Genomic DNA, 25892 nt, shown 5'->3' with positions numbered 1-25892 from the left:
TTCAGAGTTCATTGCATCCAGCAGAAAATCAGTATCCTTATCTGATGCACCCTCGAATATTCCGGTGAGAAACCCTGTCGTTTCATTCCATATCAGTGTGAGGGACCAGACGGATTTAATTTCATTGGTCGGAGAATGGGGCACTCTGATAGATAAACCTAGTGTAATGAGCTTCCGAAGCGACTCGGGAAGTTGTGTAACCTCACCTATTTTCGTGGGCTTCCCCACCTCTTTGACATGATTTATGCTGTAGTTCCCACATGCCCCTGTGTAACCTCTGATGTAAATATACGCTGCTGGTAGTCCGAGACTTTTAATGACTTCCAGGAAAACGCCACGTTTTAACGGCAGGAATTGAGGGTTGACTTCTTGGCTTTTGTATAGTCTATGTCTCAAAAGTCTGTGTTGTTAGTTATGATATCGCCTCTAGTACATTAGTGTGTCCCTACAGTATCGCAACACCTCCTTGTTCTGAAGAGATTGCACTTGATTGCGATTTCTCTAGATGCTTCTTCTGTCGTTGTGCCCAAGAGAGTACCTGACTGTGATCCAGAGAACTGATTTTGGCTTCCGTTGTGCTTGTCGATTCGAGGCTGGCTATTTCCCAATCCGTGTGATAAGAGTCATCATACTCTTCTATCTGTCTGAGGCACCATAAATCATTCATAATTGTGTGTGCTTCTTGAAGACCTCTACCGAATTATTCGAAAACTCAGGGATTTTCAGGTCATATTTTTATTTCACCAAATACAGGTGAAGTAGCCAAATCAGTAGGTATGCCACGTAGGTATTGCACGGCTTTCCGAGAGCTTTCTGGCTGTGCGCGGTTAACATTGAATGAGTGATGTTCAACCTACACTGAGCGCATGGTTAGCCAAGGCAACCAGTCCGAAAGAGTCTGCCTGCATAACCGACAACCTCAATAAGGCGTATTTCTGAAAGAAATCGGAACCCTTACTGTAATTGGAAGTTCAGGCCCGATCTGAAATGCATACGATTTTGGCAAAGGCCCCGGACAGATAAAGTCACGTTTCTTGTAAAAGATTGCTCATCCATTGCATGCATCCAAAACTACATCGCCTCAGCCCATTGATACTCACTCAGATCCGGGGTATTCTAAAAGGAGCATGTACATACCTCAACACACCATTTATCCGTAACTATCTTAGTTATCACAACCAGATTGCTGCCGAAATATCTCGTTTTCCGTCATTGACGTGCCGAAAATTTAGGCCCGTTGGAATGGTATTTGATGTGGGCGGATCAAGGAGAATTCTGGAGCCTGATGGCTCAACTCATCCGAAGAGTCGTTGCTCAGAAACCATTAGGTACGAGAAATCAACGCATAGGGGAAATGTTCAAGTGATCCTTCCACAATATCAAGTCCAAGTTTGACCACCGATAATTAGATTAGAGAGATCCAATCGCAACCCGTCCTGTTGCGAGATATTTACAAAGATAGTTCAACAGCTTGAAGCTATTATCCAGTATCTACTAGCACTCGACATCGAATCTTGTAATGCAACTATTCGATCAGTCATGATGACCAGATGTCCAAACTGTGGCCGAGCCAAAGACATCACCGCATTTAGCAGCAATACCGGTGAAACGAGCACGAGCCATCGCAGCAAGTGCACTATGACGTTAAGAGTCAGCCATTACTTGATGGGAGCACTGAAGTAGCATCCATAGACGGCATGAAGAAAGATTGGATTGCCGAGACGCGGGTTCATAAACCGTAAGTATTGCTTACCCCAATGTTCATCCCACCACCGCGCAGAGTTAAGTCCCTCTCAGCTTGTGGTCGAGGTTCAGGAGTCTTGCAACACAGTCAGTGAGGAACAGCAGCAAATACAATCGCCATCATACTGGTTGAGTGGTAGTCAGGGAGGTTTTCGGGGCGGAGGCCTCCATTGGGGCCTGGCGCTTAGGCTCCTCCCTGGTAGGCATCGTTCGCGTTTAGATAAAAGATCGTCAACGTTGCTTTGTATATTCTGGATATTTCCAAATTTCTGGATAATCGTTCCTGTTGATAATGAGATACTGCTTCTCGGCCAGCTACCAGTCTTTAATGATCGAGAACGTGCATGGCATGTCGAGAATTGCGGTGTGGGAGAAGCGGGAAAGGGCGCCAAGAGGCTTTATTTTCTGTCTTGCAGCTGAGTGGTATCTGATTGTGGCTTGCCGATAGTCTTTGACTGACAGCTTCATTCGGGTTGGTTCAATAAACCGCCACGGGTAGTACTCGCCCTTGCCAAGCCTCTAAGGGCGGTCTAGCCGCAAGCCACCATTTAGACTTCAAGAACCTGACGGACTTTGTATCGACCCCTTCTACTTACTTGAGATCATTCGAATTCTACAAAGGTTATAATCCTATGTCAGCATACATCTATCAAGTTGGAAGTTCTGGTGTGATCAATAGATTTTCACCGAGTATTATCTGTTTGACTTGTAAGATCAAAGAATGTCAACATTCCTATAAACCTCCTGACCTATAAATTCGTTCCAATTGTTGAAACACGAAAGTATGAAGCAAGCGGTGTGCGTACTTTACAATTGGGGACAACTATTTCATATAGATTCTATAGGCTAGGGCGCTGGCTATGGTTGCTTTGATGATGATTCCACGTAATGTAATCATACTGTTCAGACATCACTTCACTTTGAGAACTCATCGAAAAGTAGTCTCGAGAGTTCTTTACACCAGGTGTCTAGCGATCGTCTCTTTACTTACACGCATGGGCACTATTGTATTGTAATCAGCTCTCAAATACCCACTTCATGTTCTCCCATCCTTTTCTTCTTGTAATTCTGGCACCTAAACCATCTCCATCCCCGGCAGGTTTGACGACAGCACTAGAGAATGTCGCATTTCGTGGCTTGATTTCATCAAATCTTTTGCCAACAGGTATAAGATCCAAACCCATTAGCAGCGCTGATATCATGGCTATGAGCTCGACGTAAGCAAAGTATCGTCCTGGACAAAGGTGAATGCCGTCACCGAAGGGAATATAGGCGTTTTTCTGTGCCTTTGCGTTCTCGGTTTTCTTGGGCGTGTTTTGAGATTCAGGGAGAAATCTCTCTGCGTCAAACTCTAAGACATTGCCGCCCCATATCGTTTCCGTGCGATGCGGCACTCCCGAGGAAATTTGTATATCAACTCCTTTTTTGAGGAGGTAACTGAATAATGAGTCCTGTATTAGTCGTAGAAGGCTAAATTTACGTAAAGTGCTGGAAATCATGCACTGGATTCTTAGCTTGAACAATATGTGACTTACGTTCTTCCCTTCCCATCGCTGATGGTCGCGTCCTGTAGAATGCGTCTAGTGGCGACGTTGTGGTTAATTAGTCGCATTACTTCGCGATAGGCACTTTTTAGCAGGGGACTGTCCGCCTCAACTCTCCTCACATCTAAACTAGCAATCTCCTCACCATGCTCGCCGCGTCTCCTATGGACCAGCGGACTGAGTTCAGAGCGTAGCCTCTTGACTAAAGTAGGACGAGCGAAGAAATAGCAAATCATCCAAAACATCGTTGGTGCCGTGTTAGTAACGCCAGCAACAGGAAGCATACACTCGAACTGGCCAATTTCTCGACCGTCAAAGCCATTGTCACGAAACACCCTGGCGCGATCTCTGGTTGTTCGAGCGACGGTTGGGTCCGTGATATCGTATTCTGCCACATACCAATCCCCAACAACGTCTTGTACACGATTTCGTGCCAGATAACCTTTACGCGCCGTAATGGACGGGAATGGCTTCGTGAGCAAATCTGGTAAGCCATCCTCGAACTCCCTTTTAGAATATGTTAGTCTGAGAATACGCCACGAGACACGGCTAAGATGACTGACCAAAGACGATCAATCAGGCTCGGGTCTTTCTCGAATGGATTCTCTTTGCCGAGTAGAGACCTACTGGTTGCGAGAGTCATTATGTCTCTCACCCAGAGGTATAAGTTCGGTACCTCAAGACCGCCATCTTCGCCAGCCTTGATATTGTCGAGCGTTTGTGAGATGTACTTAAGAGAATGTGCATTCATAGCGTTCACACTTGCGCTGTTCATGCTGCTATGAAGGGCCTCAGTGAAGGTGGGGACCAATGTTGGATTGCTGGTAACTTTGGCGAATGTCTCCTTACTCAGTCCAAAAGACTTTTGAGCAAACTCGACCACGAAAGGGTCGCGACTGGCTGCCCTAGAACGCAGTGCTGCATGTGCAAGCTGGGGTTCCCAAACCGCATACATCTTGCCCCAAAGCATTTGAAGAGTTGCAATTGGAACATATTTATTCTTTCTTCTTGATTATCGTCAGATGAAACCCAGAAAGACCAGATGATATCGCATTGACAATGGCCATGCTTCGAAAATGATAAAGATCCGGGTAATGCTTACTGGGCATCTGAATGGTATTCGTTCTGGCGACTGATAATCCCAATGATGTGTCCAATCAAAGGGATGGAAGGCTTCAATAATGGCGGTTCACGAGGGTCGAGTCGTGGAGTAGCAAGGACGTTGATTAAGAAAGACAATGCAATGATTCCGCCGAGGATGACCGCAATGTTGGCTTTGCCATGACTAGAAATCACACCGTCTAACAACGGCTCCTCCGTCGTGATAGTGGCAGGCATCACTCTCCACTGTTCAGAATGCTAAGCCGATGCTGAGAGACCTATGATCGTGCTGGGTTTAGAGTGTCTCTCTTGCGCGACATTATCTTAGCGATGACCATTTGAAGAGATCTGAGCGGCTGCGAGCTATGCTTATAAGTACCTGAATCTCCACCGTGTTCTTGGGGAAGCTAGCGTTGTCAGCACAAGTTGCTGTCTATGCAATCCTTCGGCTATTTTGGGCATAGCGTCTGGACGGGAAGACTATCCTCGGATTCGATACGAGTTCTACGTGAGACCGACCCAGCATTACCCGAATGAAGTTTATGTCATTAGAGAAGGGTAGGTGGCATGTGCACAGTCGGTTAGAAATCGTTCGAAGCTGTAAGGTCGCAAAACAATTTGAACTCTGAGACCAATTAATCGGTCACAAATTTGATCACAATAAAATACTGAATCACGCTACCGCTAGATTGGCCACGCCAAAGAATGGGGTCAAGAGATCGTTGACAAATTCCCCAGCAGACATAGGTCTATAGAGTTACAACTTCTCCAAAGCTTCTACGACGACTTTTGCCGTAGACCTTGCGCTTGCGGGGTTTTGTCCTGTAATTAGATGGCCATCAAACACATGATAATCATCCCAAACTCCAGGAGCTCGGGTATCTAAGAAAGGGGTGAATTAGTTATTCGATCTCAGCGGATATCTTCATCAGACACTCACATTTAGCTCCTAGCTTCTCGGCTATCTCCTCAACCAAATCTTTTTTCCAAGATTTGATTTCTTCCATAATTCCCATGGTAACTTCAGCTTCACTTGTGAAGCCGGTGAGTATCTTGCCTTTGATCAGGGGTTCATTTGTTGCCAAATCCCGGACGTTTGCAAAGATAGCTGGTCCATGACAAACAGAAGAAACAATACCACCTCTGGCCCAGACCTCCTCAGCAATCTTCTGTAGGTGTGTTGCTATAGGGTAATCAATCAAAGCAGCATGGCCGGCTGAAGCAAAGAAGACGCCATATTTGGAACCATCTAGCTCAGATGCTTTTGGCATGCTATCGAGCTTCTTACGGAATTCGCTGTTGGTATCATTCCATGTCTTGAAATCATCTCCATTCAAGAAATCAGGCTGTTGGGAAAGCCAGTCAGGCGTGTAGGTACCGGTTTCTGATGCAAGATCGACTTCAAAGCCAGCTGCGGTGAACGCATTGTAGGGGTGCAAGGCTTCGCTGATAAAGAGGCCTGTGGTCTCTTTGCCCTCAAAAAGAGTAGCATGAGCTGAGGTGACGGCGATGAGAACGCGACGAGGAGGAGTCATGATTCAGAGTAGAAAACCTTCACGTACACCAAGATTGGACTACTAATGATATATGATGAGGAGAGTTAGATTGCGTTGTTCAGACGATACTTAGAGTAAAGGGACGTGTCAAACATCCAGAAGCCATCGCATCGCCTTTATACTTGCAGCTGGCTCGGAGCCTTCCATTAATAAATGCACTATTCCTTGCGCGGATACCAGCAATGTAAAGCAACATCTAGCCTACAAGTGTGTAATGGTTTTGATTCTACCCAATTCGAGTAGAAAAGAGAACAGGCTGTGGACAATAGGAGTGTAGTGCAATAAACATTCTACACGATCTGCACAATGCTTACACATCTTCGTTACGTGGCGTGGGAACCATAGCCTATTACCAGCCCGCACGCCAATTACCTGGCTCTGATATCTGTTCCTTCAACGGAATCACGGAGTTAAGTGGAGCAAACCTGTTGGGTTGTGTACGACACCCGTTTCTCCATTCGAGGTTGCGGACCTCGCTGTGAACCGTGAAGCATTCGATACTCTGTTGAGCCAATTGGGTTGTTTCCTGCTGTGTTTCAGAGCCACCGAAGTATCTGGGAGTAGGGAGGAACACTGGTTTTGCTCTGGGGTTCCCCCATTCACTACCAATTACTGGCCTGTCGCAGTATGCTTTCAGATGGGGAATAGTGGTGAAGCAAGGTTTAATGATAAAAAATATATACAATGCCACCTTGCATATCAAGAGGATTGTTCTTGCTCGAGCGATTGCTTTATAACATCACTAGTCTTGATAACCCATCATATCATATAATGGAAAGTCATGATATCTACATTAGTGTTAGGACGACACTAATAATGTAGTCATCAAATCAGAAAAAGCATATGGCAGCCGTGTTAGTTAGAATTTAGTGGCTGCATCATCAAGTCACTTCGAGATGGTTATCTGGGGCTAAATTTGAAGGTCGTTGATACTAGCATACAGTTGTCATGCTGTAAGCATCGTAATGAAACTTGAGGCCATATAAAACTATAATAAGTGGCGCGGCATTGTCTTTCGGTTGAACAAAACATTAGATCCAACGGTCGACCAATCTCTGGGGCTTGTTTGAAGTGGCGAAGCCGGAAGGGCTTACCGGTATGTGCGTTCTGTTAAGGATGGGTTGGGCGTTGGTTCTTCACTTTGACCGTTGCTAGCCTGGGGCACAAGGCACAAGGCGGAAAAGGCGGAAACGATCTGGACCTTCGAGAAAGGGAGTCTTGCCCCTTAATTAATACTTTTTATCCCGATGCAGAATCAAATAGGGACTGTGAGACTTTTTGCTAGATGTGCGACAATTGAGTCTAGACTCTCTTTCCCTACACAGCCATCGCCAGACAGGTTTGAGCGGCCGGACCCTGAGTGGCTCAGCAATCCGCTCCTCCAAAATTCTGAAACACAGCGAAAGCCAACCAGACCAGGAAATGCTCGCACCGCATGAATCGCTTGTCTCGCAGGAACCTGGAAGAACCAGGGACACCTCGGTTCTTCCTGTCGACCCTGGGCGAGCCGCGATGGCCACCAGGTTTACGATGCGGGACATTGTGTTAGTCTTCAAGCAGCTCCCGGGAATTGAGGGTATTCTGACATCTTCAGGACGTTGATGCATGAATGATCCCCCTTGCCCAGTAGGCGACGAGGTAAGGGAGTTCGACGTGGTATTTGCAATTCTGCAGACGCTCCCTTCGACTTTCCTTCCAAACAATTTATGCATGGGTGACCGCCTAACCCATTGGAGCGTTCAAGCTTGTTGGCTCGGGCGAAAGGTAAGAATCTCATCACAACGCAGTAGCTATGGCATCATCGAGTATTGCTTTGGAATGTATCCGCATCATCACGATGTGATCTTCTAAAAATGCCTGTTTGTTGTCAATCGTTGACGTCTGCACCCTTTTATCGATAAAGAACGGCGCTGATGTTGATTTGCTAGATGGCGGGCTAGCGGTATTGCCTGCAGACGATGTGCAGTCGGTACTTGCTCGTTTGGACACTGACTTCTAAAAAGGGTGCCTGAGATGCAGCTCGCGCGTCCACTGAGCGGCTGGAGATGTTCTCTCCGATGCAGCCTGTCTGCACGCTATTTTGGTCTGAAACAGCTCTTCACTGCGGGGGCGGCTTTGAAGATGTTTTCTACCTCAGTAAAGATTTGACAACGCATCTCAGCTCATCACGATGAATAATGGAGAAAGTAGGAGGGCGGAGAGCTCTGTAAAAGTCATGTGTCCACATCGCATGGCTGTTTGCGCTTTAGAAGCGTATTGACAAAGCAGTCCGTTTCTCATCAAACATGCCATCTCATGTCTGGAACTTGCAGAGGCGATGCTCCGCGCTGGATTGGGTGGCCTGGACCCATGCGCATAGCATCTAATTAAATATAGACACCCTGGTCAGCCCTGACGCAGCCCTCGCAAATCATACCTAGGGCGGCTCAGCACCACGACTTAGACAGGGGTTATCTCTCTCGCCAACGGCCGCACCCCTCGCGTGCCCGCCATCGTCTTATGCTCTCAGGGTTCCGTCACTACTGTAGGGTCCTCCTGGCCGGTGGCGGGGCAAATCCAACGAGCCCTTTGCTCGAGGCAGAGACAGAGGGCGAGCATGGCTTCTCCTGAGTCCTGGTTAGACTCCCAAGCCTCTGACTGCATCCCAGGATTACTTAACTGATCCGCAGCCCCCCTGCCACCACCATAGCAGGCCTCTGTAACGGGTCTTTGATGTCTCTCACACATGCCGTGATCTTCGTCTTCTCCATACTTTCTTACAAGTGACCGCTGGACCCTATCGTGTAGCTTCGCTGTGTTATGTCGTCTTCCTCACAGAAGCAAGGCTTCTTCCTGGCGGCATGGAAATTGTCATCCCACCTCGAGATCATGCTACGTCAACATACAGGTACACTTGGGACGAGAATGGCGAGGTGAAAAGCATGCAGAGGTTTGCCGGTCCCCTTCGTGATCGACCAAGAGCTCAGTCTGACCAGCGCAGGATAAACGAGTCACCGGAGGAGGATGAGGCCCCTCCAGCTGTTCGAAGGGGAAGGCAAACAGTCGCCTGGCCGTTCCAGAGTGTAATGACGGATACGGAAATCGCGAGCCCAGTGGTGGAAACATTCAGGAGAGCGACGTGGCAGCCGCCTGGCAAGGATCGTGAGTCGTCAAGCGATTTCGACTCGACTATTATTCCCGACTATGTTGTCAACTACATCCGTGGAGAAACTCCAGAGACGGTAGCGCGGAGGAAACGCAATGGGGGCAAGATAGGGGAGCGCGATGTCGACATTGCGCATCAACATCGGCCGCACCAGTCAAGAACGGCAGAGTTCGAGGGGTTTTATGACGATGACTCAAGCCGATTGCAGACGGCAACATCTTCCGCGACGGAGGAACAACATATACTTCCGGGTGGAAATGAGAAGCCTAGAAGGGGATGGCGACGCTTAACAAGCGGATGGCGTGGCGGCGTGGCTCTGAATGTTCTCCTGGGCTTCATTATCCTCGTGACGGGGTTCATTTGCCTGATAGTGGCTATAGCGAAGATGCAGCTGCTGTCTGGCGAGTCTGCCATCTATACCGGATCTTGTTCGACCGCGAAGAATATCAATTGGGGTTTGCATGCGTTGATCAACGTATGTGTCGTGGTGCTAGTTGCTGGAGCAAACTACGTATTCCAGGTTCTGAGTAGCCCGACTCGGCCAGAAGTTGCGGCTGCGCATGACAAGAAGAGGTGGTTGGACATTGGTGTTCCATCAGTTCGGAACTTCGCACATATTTCTAATGGCAGAGTCTTTCTGTCGCTGATGATACTGGTGTCTGCCGTCATCACCCAAATAATGTAAGTATTTGATGTACGAAAAGACTCTAGATACGGTTCACTAACATATTGATCGCAGATATAATGCGGTCATCTTCACTTCACAGTCCGCCGTGGACTATAATATAGTATTAGTCACCGAATCCTTCCTCGCTGGCGCTCCGTTCAGCAATGGAAGTTCAACAAACGAAGCTGGCTTGAGCAGAATCGATCTACTAGCTCTTCAAGACCTTGCTAGCCGGAAGGAACTGACGAACTTGACAGTCGATGACTGTTCCGAGGAGTTCAGCAGCGCCTTCAACAGGGACTTCCGCAATGTTCTACTCGTGACTTCCGTCAACCTGCCAGGGAGCAGTCTTGTGGCGACCTCCAAGTCAGGCAGTTCTCTCTCTCCATACACCACATCAACCGGAACCAACAAACAAATAACTCTCGACGGGTCAGCAGTGCGCTTTTGCCTAGCACAACCAGCAGACCCGTCATCACAGAATTGTACCGTTTCTCTAAACGGTTCACTACTTGGGATTACACTCCTGCTTAACCTTGTCACCGTGGTCGCGACTGCTGGCGTTCTCCTTTTCAAAGCATCCTCGTTCGAGCCTCTTGTCACGCTGGGTGATGCGCTTACATCGTTCCTGAAAGATATTGATCCAACAACTCGCGACGCGTGCCTCTTGACTAAGACCGATGTCTGGCAAGGCCGCTGGGGCTTGCGCGAGGCTAAATACTGGGTGCCTCGCGACCATTGGTGGGTTCGAACGCCTTCCCTCCCACGATGGCTTTTCACTTCCTTTCTGTGGCTATGCATTACTGGCATGGCAGCGTCTGCCCTCGCAGTCACCACTCATCTCGAGCCAACTGGCCATCTGAGCTCTCTGGGCAACGCTAGCCCGCATGCTGTGTCGATGCTCCCTGCCTCGGCCCCTGCATCTGCTGCCGCTCTTGTGGCCAGCCTGCCACAGGTGCTACTTGGGATGTTGTATCTCGCCACCAACGCCCTGCTGACTACATTCTTCCTGAGCCACGAGAGCACACTCTATTCTGCTGGGCTGCGGCATCCTCTCCGGGTCAGTGCCGATCCGGAGGGACACCAGACAACTAGTCTGTACCTTACACTACCGCGACCAGTGAGCTGGCTGCTGGTCGCTCTCTTTACAGCCATGGGCTTCGTGCTCAGCCAGAGCTGCTTTGTTGTAGCCATCAAACTCTCGCCAGCCTCAACGACTTCCCCAGGCTCGAACTCCACACTCGTAGCGCTGGGCTTTAGCGGTGTTGGTCTCCTGACATTGCTGGCGCTACTCGTGATGTTAGCCGCTCTCGTGCTGGGGCTCGCCTTTCGACGCGCACCACCGGCCGTGATGCTCAACGGTCAGGCGGTGGGGAATCCGCTCGCGCTCCCGTCGGGTAGCTGCAGCGCTGTGCTGAGCGCGCGGTGCCACCGCATCCCTGGAGAGACGGACGTGTGGCAGTGGCCAGTGGCCTGGGGCGTTGTGCACGAGGGGCTAGGGATGGAGGTGAGCCATTGCACGTATAGTGCGCGGGGGGTAGGGCAGCTTGATGCTGCGCGGAGCTATGCTTGATCATTCTTGATGTTGCGAGGTGGAAATCAGTCAAGCCATATGAGTTGCATTTCTATGCATTGGATTTTTGGACTTCCGCAGAGACGGAAGAGGCGTTTGGGCGCTCTTATTTGAACATTTAAGACTGGCGATAGCACTGGAATTGTTGCACATGGTGGAAGGATTGTTGGGCGGATCGGAACTTGGAAGAAAAAGGGGCTGGTCATATACCCGATATACTTGTTACGAGTCTATATCAAATTTCTTTTGTGCGAGCAAACATGTTTGAATCCAATCTCGTGTTCGAGGTGTCGTAAAATGTGAGGATAGAAGGAGTATCATCAAAAGGTCATATCTTTGTAGGCAATGGTTCCGGTGAGGCTGTTAGCAAGATATGAGTTCATTGTCAGTCTGGAACAAGTCATATAAAAAGCTGTAACCTCTTGTAATCTTATTTCTCGATCAATAATGGGTATCCCCAGTGATACGTCACATCTTCTCAGTTATGGCAACTCCGAATATAAGTCAACCTCTGTGCGGGACACTTCACTTGGACCAGCAGCGCGATCTGCCCATCCGTGTCAATATCTGACGACGGCTCCCGGCTAATGAGTAACCTCCAATCCTGCTTGAACAATGAAAAAAGAAAAGGAAAATGCTAAACTTGAACCTGACAAAGCTAGAGATAAATGCTGTGTCCGCAATGCAACCAGAACTCCATAACGCTTCTTGTTTCTCTATAGTTATATATCCCAAAAATCAATATGCAATTATCATCCTCATGAGACCCATCTGTGCACCATTCATACATCTATACATCGAGCGGGTCGTCCAGGAACTCGTATCCTTCTTCTGGTGGGAGAACAAAGGCCGATATCGCGAGGCCGAGGGCGCATAGGATAGCGATACCACCGCTGACGGTGCAAAGAATCCATGACTTGTCGAGATGCCAGCCGGGTACTATAAATTGCTCATCGTTATCGAACAACCATGCCTACGTAGCCTGTTAGCAACTTTGAACTAGGATTTATAGAGTAGAGCTACTTACCACTATAGCCATAGCAGCGAATTGGATGACGCCGACAACGCACAGGATGGTGCCCAGGACCTTCCAGCCGAACTCGCGCTTCATCTTGCCGCCGCCGATGATAACGATGAATCCCACGAGAGCTGCCAGCTCCGCGACCGTCGCGAAGCTCATGAGGAAGCCTGTTGTTCTCCACATGGAGCAGAAGGTGCGCTCGTCGCCGCGACAAATCTCGTCCTGCGGAAAGGGCTGACATGGCGGGTCGGCTACGGAGCTACAGCTCTTGTGCAGGCCGATTGTCTTTGTGAATGTCGATCCAGTGTCCTCGGCGGTTACAATGTACGATACCCAGTGGGGCATGAGGATTGAGGCGAGCGTCATCGCTATGGCTGTGATAGGAAGACATGACGTTAGCAATTGTCGTCCAGGCTCTCTACAATAGCTCGTGTTTTGCTTGAAGCCGCTCGGGCGCTCATCATGTGCAAGGGCATTCAAAGAGGTGATGTTGCCCCCAGGTTCGGTGATGACGACACGATAAGGAAGCTGTAGCTTGGCGATAACACGCAAGGCACTCACCAGCGATAAATGCCACCAGGGCGGCGCTGTAGACGACGACACGGGTCATGTTTGCGATAGGATCTCTTAAGACGGTAGCTGAGGCACGTATAGGAGATTCCTCAGGCTTGCACCGCACATCAAAGGAGCGCGGGCGACCGTTGTGTTGTATTGATCAAATTGAGTGGAGGATGAGGGAAAAGGCGGCCGGTTGACCTTGGCCTTGGCCACAGAGAGCAACGATCGATCGGTGAGACTAACGGCCTACCTGCTGAATATTGTGGGAAGGGGAAAGCTGGCCTGTGCTTGCCCACCGCCTGCCCGCAGCTCTAACATCAGTGTACATTATGCACAGCACCCACATGCTGCACCCCTCAGTGGCTGACCGCCACTCCATCCCGCGCTATGTCCAGTGGGATGCCGTAGCTGTGGGGGCATTCGATCACTACCGGTTTAGGCGCGTTGCAGGACGCGAATGTCTTTGTGCATGCATCGCGCCTCTGAGAACGCACATGACCTCCAGCCTCTTCACATTTATGGCGTCTGCTTATCACCACGTCGCGTGCATTCATCGTCGGCGAACACCGTTGCCAATCCGGCGCCGCTGTGTCTTCGTTTGTCTATCTTCCATGGTACGCCGGGTAAGTAAAATCAGCTATGTGCTCACGAGAATAAGCAACCGCGGCTTGCTGAAGCGACATGTTTCGGCAGATTGATGCATTCTTTCGATTTGCAGCTTTGGCATCGTGGATCTCGAGCGCAGCCTTCGTGACCATATATTCTGCCAAGAATTATCCTCTCGGACGAGTTCAACACTGCATCGTCAGCCTCGACCACAGCCTCGGTTGCAGCCTCTTGATTGAAAACAGAACTTCTCTGCTTCGAATGTCGAGTGATCATCGAGTCGACTTCGCTCGTCATAGAGTACAAGCGAATAATCGGAATCGGATGCTCCAGGCCGAGTCTCTTTTGTCTGCTTTCAAAGCTCTTGGCAAAGGTATCAACTGCCGCATTACTCCTCCGCCAGGGTAATAAACGTTAATTGTTGAAGGGTGAAGATACTTGATGTCGAGAGTTATAATACTCATCAAGTTCTCGAATATCCTGTTTATTACTGTCGGTCTATCAACTTTTTAGTAAACCCTTGTTGAGGAGGTAGTGACACCCTTGCCGAACTATCGTTTATTACCCTGGCGGAGGAGTACTATAGAGTGCGACCCGTGTAGAAGGGATCGCTGTCTGCGATGTAGATCCCTTAGGATTTAGTCCGTAGAAGGCAGACAGGATTATGTTCTCTGTTCTGCAGGAACGTCGACTTGCCACAAGCAGCCACTCCTGGAATGAACTTTGACACCTGGAGGCATTCGGGAGAGTTGGTCATACGCATCCTCCTTGCAAGCGTCCATGGAATTGTACTGATCCTTGAGCCACTGGGGTGCGCGACCGTTGCAAACCGTCTTCAATGCAGGGATTGCTTCGAACATGTCCACCTGGTCTAGTCCACGTTCGTCAAAACGAAGCGGGTATTCATAGGCCACTCCGGACTGGTCGAAAAGTGGTGTTTCATGCGGACAGCCGTTGGGGAATGTCAATGAGTTCATTGCGAGAAACTCAGCTTTGATCGCTTTATCTGAGCTAACCTTTTGAAAGATTGTCACCTGGGTCTGACCTTCGGTTGTAATCCGATGGGGATAGTCATTCCATGTGTCTTCGTTAAACTGCTTGACAGAGCTGAACTTGATGTTCTTTTCGTGCATGGACTTCATTCGAGAGACCATGTTTGCAATCCGGCTGCCGACTTGGGACCAGAATCCGTGAATACTTCACCGAGCACAAGGATAATCTTGACGTTTAAGCTTTATGCTTACAGACTCAAGCCCATAATGAGCATTCTGGCGCGACCGCTTCTCAACACCAGCAAGCTCCGGTCGAATTGCCCAAAATCTTCGCATCCAACGCGCCAAACCCCCATGGCAACGACGGCGATCACTGGTGCTACGCTGTCCGTCAGGATATTGACCCGTTGCGGTGATTCGCAAATTGTATGCGTCGGTCGATTCTTCGTTGGTCTTCCTCAGATCATGGATCTCAGTCTCAGAGATCTGTTGAACGAGATAAGTATGGAAGTTCTCCGATGCTAGGACACTTGGAGCATAGTCTTCATTGTCTGGTCAGTCAACCAACTTGGGAGGATCGTGGTCCCAGTCAGTCAGTTCCTTCCATTCAGGAAGTAAAGACCAAGGTTCTATCATCAGTCAATCACCTATTGCAGATAATGAGATCATGTACATTGTCTCATGTCTGCAGAGTCTTTGAAGGATGGAGACCTGTGGGAGCAGGTTGGCTTCGCCTTTGGGTAAAACTGACGATAACCTGAGATTTATTCTCGATGAGGACACGGCATGATGGCAGTGTCGAACACCTCAGCCTTGAGGGTTATTGTAGCGAATCTGTTCCAAGATGTGATTATTCGATCTACCGACAGCCTGATTAGCAACGAACTGATCACGGCTATCGAAGCGATTGCGAGTAGGCGGAGCTCCCACGTTGGGGAAGTCCCTGAGGTCGATATGCGGCGTAGCAGACTGTTGAAGAACTCTGTGGTTTCTCGACAGATCGGTGGCTTGGAAGAAGACTTCGTACGGGCCATTTTCGGAGTCATATACATTGAAGTACTTGAGAAGTTCTCCAAAAATCTCGAAATGGTCGACCTGCTTGTTAGGTTTAGGGCTTGGTAGGGCTAACAGAGTGAATGAGAGAGGAGTCTTTGCGGATGCAAATAAAGGTATGAGGAAGATGATGAATATCAAGAGGAAGAGGTCTCCTGGGGGAAGCTATGGAGAGATATCTAAGGTGGGAGGTGCAGGTACGTGCCAGAGCACGTGCAGCCCTCCATGTGCAGCAGCAGCTTCGCAGATGCGCACTTGGTGGCCTTCGAAATTTGGTTCATCTGAACCCCGCCAATCTCCTTCGCCTCTTTGGTTCCAGAAAGGCTGTTCTTTGACATCCAATCCATGTTGTGGTCCAACCGGGTGGCCTTGAAGGTGATGTACTTCACGCGCTGAGGCAAACGTGCAAGGTCGTCTTTGCCATCATCAGTCTTGAAAGCATCATTTTGGAAGTAACGGATGCGCGACAGCATGCGATCAGGTATAGTCTCCTCTCCAACCTCGACATCCTTCAAGGATGACCTCACATCCGTAACGAATTTCGGTGTGCAGGTGCTCAGGCAGGCGATCTCCATTGACTGCTTCAGCTGCAGACAGCAAACGCTGAAAAAGAGGCAGGATATTGAGTTGGGGGAGCAGGGTCTTACCCCTGCCAGCAGTCAGGTGACTTATTTGCTATTACTTACTTCATTTTTACTTGTCTCACTTAGCTATCATTATAAGAATATAAGAATGACTATCTCTTTCATTCTATTATATTCTTTATACTCTAGAGGCTTCATTTGTATGGATATTATATAATATCTTGAGAGAGTGTTGGTTAATAGTAGATACTATTATCTTATTTTATTAACGACTATAATATAAGCAGTATTATTATAAATATCTATTAATATCTTATAAACGATAATCTCTAAAGATATAGTTAACAATGTTAAGATTTGATAATTGATAAGAATAATAATTTTATATATTTAAAAAAAATAGCAATTTATATTTAGTAATTATATAAGTATTTTGAATATAATGTTTATATATATAAAATTATAATCTTTTAAAAATTAACTAAAAAAGAAAATAAATAAAAAAATAATAATTAACTATTAATTAAAGTTAAATTATTTAAAAAACTTTAGAAAAAAAGAATTTAATATTTAAAATCAACTTTAAAATATAATCGAAAACTTGAAAATATATTTTTATTAAATTAAAAATATAACTATTATTAAAATAAACTATAATAAAAAATTAAACTTTTAAAATAATCTAAAGACTAATTAAATCTTAATTAATTATTAAAACTTTGATTCTAACAAATATTTATATTTTTCAAAAAGATAGTTAAAAGATAGTTAAATATACTTTTATAACTTATATATATTATTACTTTACTTTATCAACTTAATTATAATAAGATTTTTTAAAAATTAATATTTTTTAAAGACTAATTAGACTTTATTTTTACTAATAAAAATAATCTAAAACCTAAAAAATCAAAATAGCTTATATATATAATTTTCTAATTTTAATTTTTATATATATAATTTTACTTAAAAGAATATTAAATAAAAGGTTATAAAATTTTAATAAAACTATTATCTAAAGCTTTAAAACTATTAATTCTAATTTATTTAAACTTTAAAAAAGAAGCTTTACTAACAAATTAAATATACTAGATAATCTAATAATATTTATCAATATAAAAGAAAATATTAAAGTTAAGTCTTAACAATTTATATAAAGAAAAGATTATAAAAACTTTAATAAAGATTATCTTAAGACTATCTTAACTGCTAACAATTACTAATTATAAAATAAAGTAATTAACTATTTTTATTAGAAAATTATCTAAAGATATTTAAGTAAAAAGTAAATAAACTTATTTTATTACTATTTTTTAAAGAATAAATAATATTCTTTACTAATTATCGATAATAATTAAATAGTAATAGTAGCTATCATCCTTACTATTAATACTTTAAGGTTTAATTATAAGGCTAACTATAATAAAATAAAAAATAATAATTATAATAACTATAATTTAACCTTTAATAGAATTTAAAAAACTTTATTAAATCTTAAAGACTTTAAAAACTTTATTAAACTTAAGATAATGTTAAGATAGTATATTAAAATATTAAGTAAAATTATTATAATATTCTACTATTTTAGTAGCAATATTATAGTCAAAGCGAATGTAAAGCTTCTTTAAAGCGACACTATTATAACGGTAAGACGACTATCATCTAAAGCTTAAAAGCTAGCCTTTAAAGACTAAAAAGAAAAGATAAAAGTAGATATAATAAGAGATTGGGTCAGCTAAGTATATAAAGTAGGTATTATACTTATATATTAAACATAGACTATAGCTATATATAGAGTATAGATAGTGAATATATAAAGGTTATCTTGAAGCTATCTATAACTTAAGATTAGATAAGATAATAAAGTATATATTCTTTATATATTATTGTTTAAAAAAGCTTAATAAAAGGTTCTTTTAATTTTCTATATTATAGTAGAAGATGAAACGTTAGTAGACTAACTTTATAATAATAATATAATATAAAATAATGCTTAATATCTTTATAAACCTTTCTATAAGAAAGTAATAGTTAAATAATACTTTAAATACTATTCTTATAATTATATAATAAAGATATATTAAAAATAAGCTATCTATAGATAGTATATATTAAGCTAATATACTAAAGATAACTATCTAAAGAAAAGAAAAAAGAAATTATTTAATTATAATTAATATTATAATATATACTTATTTTAATTATTAAAATATATAATTTACTAGAATTATATAATTATAATAAAAGCTATATAGTTAGTATATTTTACTTAATTTAATAATATAAAAAATATAAATTATATAATTATTAAGTAAGATTCTTAACTTATAATAAGAAAGAAAAAAATATAAAAATAATAGAGCCTTTACTAAGTATATTATCGATAAGATATAGTTATTCTAAAGATAGTATAAAGATAATAGCTATTAATCAGAAGATTAATATAATATTTATAAGTTAAAAAGAAAGAAGGAAAATATTAGCTAACTATATAAATATAGTAAAGTATATATAAGTTATATTTAAAGTAAATATAAAATAATCTTACCTTAAAGTATTAATAAGAAAAGAAAGAGTATATAATATATATTATAGTCTTGATAATAAGGTTAGCTAAGAGTATGGTTTTTGTCTATTGACTTAACACTTACTTAGTATAAGAATAGGTTGTCTTCAAACTATTATAGGTAGGATACTAATAAGGTTTTTATATAATTAGAGATAAGATAGTATAGTAACGTTAGCTAGTATTTAAGTAGAATCTTTATTATAGCTTTATACTGTTAGATAAGTAATAAATTATTATTATTACTACTTTAGTAGATAAAGCTTTATTATATAAATAAATAAGCTATAGCTATTATTATATATCTTAACAACTAATAGAGTCTAAACTTACTAATATAAGTAAAAAATGATGTAAAGAATATTTTATTAAAGATAGTACTAACGTTAGCTTTTAATAAATATTCTATCTAACAAAAAGATAAAAAGAATTCTATTAATTAAGAAAGAAAGAGTAAGATAAAAGTCGATAATACTTTTAATTAATATTAAGAATATTAGAAAAGCTAAAGATTAAACTAATTCCTAACAATAAATAATAAAATATATATATATAATATATTATTACTAAAGAAAAGAAGATAGTCTAAATCTAACAATATATCTTCAAACTTATAAGCCTTATTTAATAAACTAAATAAAAATTAGTCTTATTTACTTAATCATTAAAGCTTTTTATCAATTGCTTTTATAAGATATCAACAAAATCAATCTAAATTAAATCCTAAGTCTTTTATATTATTATCTATACTAATAGTGCTAATACTATTTAAAGGCTTTTAACTATCAAACCCTTTAAACAATATATTTTATTAACATTAAATCCTATTATAGGTTTCTAAGATAACGATAGGTTTAATTAAGATACTAAAAGAAAGTATAGCTTAAAATTCTATCAAATATTTAAGCTTAATATTATAAAAGCTTTTTAGTTTAATAGTTAGAATGTTACTAAATTCCTTTATCATTAGAAAAATATAGCTTAATATTATAAACCTTCTAAAGATTAATAGGTTTGATAGATATACTTATACTATACTAAAGAAGTAAAGTTGATTATAAAATAAATCATCGAATTAGCTATAAGGAAAAAAGCTGAAAATTATCTTATCTATATAAAAGAGGAACTATATAAATGTTTTTAAACCTTTGATAAAAAAATAATATATAATTATATTATAAACCTAATCATCTTTCTTTAAAAACCTTTACTTAATAATTTAAATAGCTTAAATAATAATATCCTAAAGATAAATAAACATTATATATATTAATTCTTTATAATTTTTCCTTTTAACTATCAGTTAAAAATTTAAAATAAGCTAAATATCTTTCTTATTAAAATATAAGATATATTATATAATTAGATCTATTAAATACTTTGGAAAATCCTAAAAGATAATATTAAAAAGATAGTAGCTACTTTAGAAAGGTATATCTTACTATATCTACAGCCTTATATAGCTATCACTCTTTCTAGTTATCCTCTTACTATAATTAACACTTTAAGAGCCTTTTCGAATAAATAATATAATGATTATCTATAACTATAAGTTCTATACTTTGCTAAGGCTTAATTATAAATATAAATACTACCATCTATAGAAATCATTATAACCTTTAAATTAGCTAATATAATAGCTATATTAAAAATTTAACGTTAGAAAATTAAAGCTTTAAAAACTAAAGTAATCAATATAAAGGATAGTAGACAAATAATTAATATAACTTTAAACTATTATAAGATAGTTTATTATCTATCGTTATATCCTTATACTATTATATCTACCTACTATATACTATCTAAATAGATTGATTTATCTTAACTAATATATAATTCCTTTTATAAAGAAGCCTAATATAAGCAAGACAAATATAGCTAATAATAACGTTTAATAAATAAAGTAAAGTACTTCTACTATAGAAAACCAAAAAAGCAAATAAATAATTATAATAAATATTATAATAATCAACTTTATAAAGTCTATCACTATGATAATAATATATAATTATTCTTTCCTAAAAGGCTTATAAATATTAAAAATACCCTAAATATTCCTAAGATATTAACAAAATAATAAAGAAAGAAAGAAAAGATAAAAAACATTATATATTCCTAACTTATTTAATATATATTTCTACCTAACACTACTACCTTATTATAAGGATGGTGAAGCTAAGTCACATATACAAGGTAAAGAACAGAGAGGGGGTTATTGATTTATTACCTCCAAGCTAGGTATATATAGGTTCTAAGACTATTACTTACCAATCGGTCTACGACCAAGCGATAGTAAGGCATTTATATATCCTATAGAGGATCTATGCCCTTTGGTGAGGCGTAGGCCTATGGTTTATAGCTATAGCTATACTAAGGAGGCGATATTTTTATAATATCCTTTCCTTTGAAAGTGTTGGTCTTTAGTGTTAGTAGATTCTTTATTATTTTGTTGTCGACAAAGTTATAATAAGCCTTCTTAATAGTTATTTAAGACTATTATAATAATCATAGGTGATTTTCTATCGCTTTATTTTAAGCCTTAATACTATAAATTTACTATCTTTTTAATAAGATGATTATATATTGTTTATATGATAGGTAGACGCTATTAAGCTAATATTTTCAACCTTTATTTGAAGGTAGGCTATTTTTTATTTTATTTTTTTATGGTTAATTGACTATAAAGTATTATAGATAAGCTTCTTGCTAATATAATGGCAAGTGATTGATAGTTAGACAGCCTTTTATATATAATCTTTCCTTTATTTACTTACTTATCTTTTATACTTTCGACTTTTTTAAGTTAAATATATAAAGTATCTTATATAGTCTTTTATTATTAGAGTTATAGCTTTGCCTTTTATAGCCTTAAGATAGCCTTTACGACTGTCTTTTATGATTATTAAAATATCGTCAATTTATTCTTTTTGTTTATCTTAACTATGATTATATACTATATAGATTCTTTTTATAGCTTGTTTATCTTCTCTTCCTTTGAAAACAACTTATCTTAAAATATCTTCTAATTAAGATATTTTAATATAACTAATATATTTAATATAGACAGTATATTTTTATAACCTTTTCTTTTTTTTAACAACTTTATTTTTTAAAGTATGTTTAGCTTTCTTTCGCTATCAATCTTTCCTTTTTTAAGTATATAGCTTTACTTTATATTTAATTTAATATATATTAACTTATTTAACTTTTTGCCGATTTTTCGCCTATATATTATTATATACTTTCTACCGTCAAGATAACTATATATTCTAAGCTTATAGTTAAGTTCTTCTATAATGCTACTAACGCTTAGAGTGGCTATAATATTATAAGTTTTTTATATCTTATTTACTATGATTATAGCTACTAATTAAGTGATATAGAAGATTGATAGTGTTTATACTTACTATCTTATAAAGCGGTACTTAGACTTGATAAAGGCTAGTTCTTACTATATACTCTCTCTAAAGTGTTTATAAACTTATAGTACTTATACTATTGATTGTTAATACTATATTCTAGCTAATATTATCGTCCTTAGTATGAATATTCTTTGCTAACTAAGATAATAAATGCCTGATGATTTACTTAACATTATATATACTTTATAAGAGTTTGACGAAGAGTTAATTAAGGATATTCTTATAAAAGCTGCTGCTAATATATAGATTCTTTCTTATAACAATGCCTTCCATATTGATTATCATATGATAATCTTAAATTATATAGAAACTATACTTTGTAAGGCTTTAGAGAAAGATGTATACCTTATGAATAATAATGATATATAAAAGTATAATATAATATAGAAAGCTATAGCTACTTACTATATGATTGCTATTAGTATTAAAATGATAGTTAAGATAGTAAATAAGCAGTAAGTTAATAGCATTACTATTTGCTAGCGTCTTACTTTATCTTAGCTAAAGTTTAAGGCTATTAAAGTTTAAGGTTTCCTTATAAAAGCTATAGCTTTTATCATAAGTAGTTTTTTATTTTCTATTTTATTATAGTCAATCGATATTAACAGTTTTATAGGATTAGCTAAATAATTTTGAATTTAGTAAGTTTGAAAAAAAGGATATAATAAAGTATAGTTTGACTAAGGATTTAGTGCCTATATATAAGATATATTCTAATGCTTTAATAAAGGCTTGTTAAGCTTATAATAATTATTTTATTTTCTTTATTTTATCTATTGATTTAGACAAAGGTATTGGCGGTCGTAAGCGTATATAGTCTAAAGGATTTATACTTTAAACTATCAAATAAGTGAAGAATAGTTGTCAGCCTTCTTTAGAGTTAGATAAGGATGTTGACTCTCCTTAGCTATCTTACCACTTTAGCTTAAGTAAAGATTCCTTAGATTTAGAGGAGGATAAGGATAATGCTTTAGCTTAATGATAGGAGTGTTTTCTTTAAGCCTTTGGCTTTTGATTGATAGAAACGGTTATATTTGTTTACTTATAGAAAGCTGGTTTTTTATAGATAAGATATAAGTTTCTTATAAAAGGTTGTTTTTTATTAAAAGAATTATTTTATAATAGTCTTTTATAATCTTAACATATTTTCGCTATACTATTAGAGATTGATTGTTAATTGTTTTATTTCTTATAATATCTTAATGATTTAGATTTATATTAAGCTAATAACTTACCTAAGTTAGCTAAATACTTTCTAGATTCTTATATATTATATTCTATAAACTAGCCTTTCTATTTGATAAAGAATCTTTTCTTTATCTTTTTACCTTTATCTAGTATTATATCTTCAACTTCTTATTTATCTTTCTTATCTTTAAAGTCAGAAAGTAGCATTATATTGACAACTTTTTGTTAATTTTTCTATAACTTAATAAAAGATACTAAAAATATATTATATATTCTAGCATATTTAGTTAATAAGGCTATTTTATAAGCTTAAGTTTTAATCTTCTTTAGGATTTTTATCTTAATATAAGTCGATGCTAATTTATATCTAGCTTTAAAGTGGAAGTTCTTTATTAAGAGTCTGACGATATTTCTAATATTATATTCTTTTGACTGATGGCGGTAGTTATAATGTTTCTTTTATATTGCTACTATATATTCTTAATGTTTGGCAAGCTGTTTTTATACTTCTTTTAGTTGAGTGAGTCTTTTAATAACTTTTTATACCTTAGTAAAATATCTTTCTTTAATATATTCGACTATACGAGGATTATAGCTATATAAGATATAAAATGGAGATATACTAATTAAGTTATGATAGCTATTATTATAGGCAAACTTTATATTATAAAGTAGCTAAGTCTAGATGTTTTATAGTTTTATTATAAATGCTTATAAATATCCTTTAAGGATCTAATAGGTTTATTCTATCTATCTATCTATCTAAGGGTAGAAAGTGGTAGATAATCACTATATAATCTTCCTTACTTATATAAAGTCTTTTTAGAATTTGCTTATAAAGAGAGAGTTTCTATTACTAACAATGTTTATAAAAGATTTAAAACGATACTTTATATACTTATATAGTAGCTATATAATCGTAAGTATAGTCACTATCTTTTGGATGGCTATAAATATAGCTAACTTAATATATCTATCTATAATCATTAGAATAGAATTATATACTATTCTATCAGCGTCTATACTGTTAAATAAGCTAGTGATAAAGTTTATACTAATTTCTTAGAAAGGATGCTTAGGTAAGGATAATGACTATAGAGTGTTATAAGGTTTATATTTAGACCTTCTTTTTCCTTAGTATATTAGATATAAGTTTATATACTATCGGACGTTTTTAGTTAGATTTTCCTAATAGAACTTATGGTTTAGTAATTCAACTATTTTACTTTAGCTAAAATAGCCTACTTAAATATTATTATAGTATTACTATAGAAGCTTTAATTAGAGTAAACCTTAAGCTAAAATTATCAAATAGTCTTTATAAAAGAGTATACTATTAGAATCTACATTATAACCTTCTTTTACTCTAGCTTTTTAGCTAGCAGTCTTCTTTAATATTATAACATCTAGGTCTTTAGTCTATAATCCTTTGACTATTCTATATAAAGCTTCTCTAGATGCTTTTGCTAATGCTATTTTACCCTTAGTAAGTCTTTTTACTATTGAATATAGGATCAATTGATTATAAATCAATATTTTAGCTTTAGCCTCTTTAACTTACCTTAAGCTAGTAGCTGCTTAGCTAGCGGACGCTAAAGGACTTTTAGTCTTATCCTTTATATTATAAGCGTCTATAATAGACTTTGTCAACACTATGATTATAACTTATATAGTCGTTTGTAAGCCTTTAGAATCTAATTCTATGATTAATCTTTTAGGCATTAGACGATACTTCTTTTGACTATATCTTTAAGCGAATATACCTTCTATATTTAGTCTTATAGTATTGATATAATCGTTAATAACACTCTTTCTAAATGTTATAATAATTATAACTACTTACTTTTATACTCTGTTTGGTAGCACTTTTGTTAATTATAACTTCTTTTCTAAAGTAAAAAGTACGTTTTTATATATTATCTTCTTCTTTATATAGTCTAGCCTTTTAGATAGACTATTTATAAAGTTAGTTGACTTTAGTCTATACTAAAGATTAAAATTGAAAGTTGACAAACAATAGATTTATTAGGTAAGTCTTTTTTAGAGATTCTTTGCTAGCATACGTACGATACTTTATAGTATCTTATAGTCTGTTAGGATAAGGAATTTCTTTATAACGTTATTTAAGTAATGACGTTAGTACTTATAACTTTCAACGATAGTAAAAAGCTTTTATTATCTAACTCTCTATCTTATTTTGATATTAGTTAGCTTTTACAACTAGTATATAATCGGCCTTTACTAACCCTTTATATTTTAGGATAATATTCTTAAGATTGTTTTATTTAATATATCAGTCTTAACATATGTCTCCTTTGTAGGATCCTAATGCCTAAGAATAGTAGTATCTTAGAATGTTTGTTTAAGTTTGGCAAACATTTGCTAGATTAAAGGTAGCTACTTAAACTCTCTCTACTTAACTTTTTATTAGCTTCCTTTCAATATTAAGGTTAATAGTATAATGATTTTAGAGTATTAAGTAATAAACCTTTTATAAAAGTTTATAAAGCTTAGGAAAACTTGAATATCCTAATATAATTCTAGCTTTAGCTATTGTAACGGGCCAGATAGAT

General features: G+C 38.6%; 3 protein-coding genes across 3 annotated transcripts; all 3 read right to left on the bottom strand.

Annotated features, from left to right (window-relative positions):
* Positions 1-5145: 5145 nt before the first annotated feature.
* Positions 5146-5923, bottom strand: UCRPA7_307 (putative chaperone protein hsp31 protein; the record flags this gene model as incomplete). The annotated part of the gene is made up of 2 exons (XM_007912908.1): positions 5146-5270; positions 5329-5923. The coding sequence occupies 2 exons, from the start codon at positions 5921-5923 to the stop codon at positions 5146-5148; spliced, it is 720 nt and encodes a 239-aa protein (XP_007911099.1).
* A 6196-nt stretch (positions 5924-12119) lies between these two features.
* UCRPA7_306 (putative lysine-sensitive aspartokinase 3 protein) lies at positions 12120-12716 on the bottom strand (the record flags this gene model as incomplete). Its single annotated transcript, XM_007912913.1, has 2 exons — positions 12120-12302; positions 12357-12716. 2 exons carry the CDS (start codon positions 12714-12716, stop codon positions 12120-12122), a joined length of 543 nt encoding a protein of 180 aa, XP_007911104.1.
* Positions 12717-15738: 3022 nt separating this feature from the next.
* Positions 15739-16134, bottom strand: UCRPA7_305 (hypothetical protein; the record flags this gene model as incomplete). Its single annotated transcript, XM_007912915.1, has 1 exon — positions 15739-16134. The coding sequence occupies one exon, from the start codon at positions 16132-16134 to the stop codon at positions 15739-15741; it is 396 nt and encodes a 131-aa protein (XP_007911106.1).
* Between the last annotated feature and the right edge of the window lie 9758 nt (positions 16135-25892).

This window comes from Phaeoacremonium minimum (assembly GCF_000392275.1).
Source record: "Phaeoacremonium minimum UCRPA7 unplaced genomic scaffold PA7_03_scaffold_26, whole genome shotgun sequence".
In the NCBI taxonomy this organism is placed as follows: domain Eukaryota; kingdom Fungi; phylum Ascomycota; class Sordariomycetes; order Togniniales; family Togniniaceae; genus Phaeoacremonium; species Phaeoacremonium minimum.
This window is presented reverse-complemented; position numbering and strand designations above follow the sequence as displayed.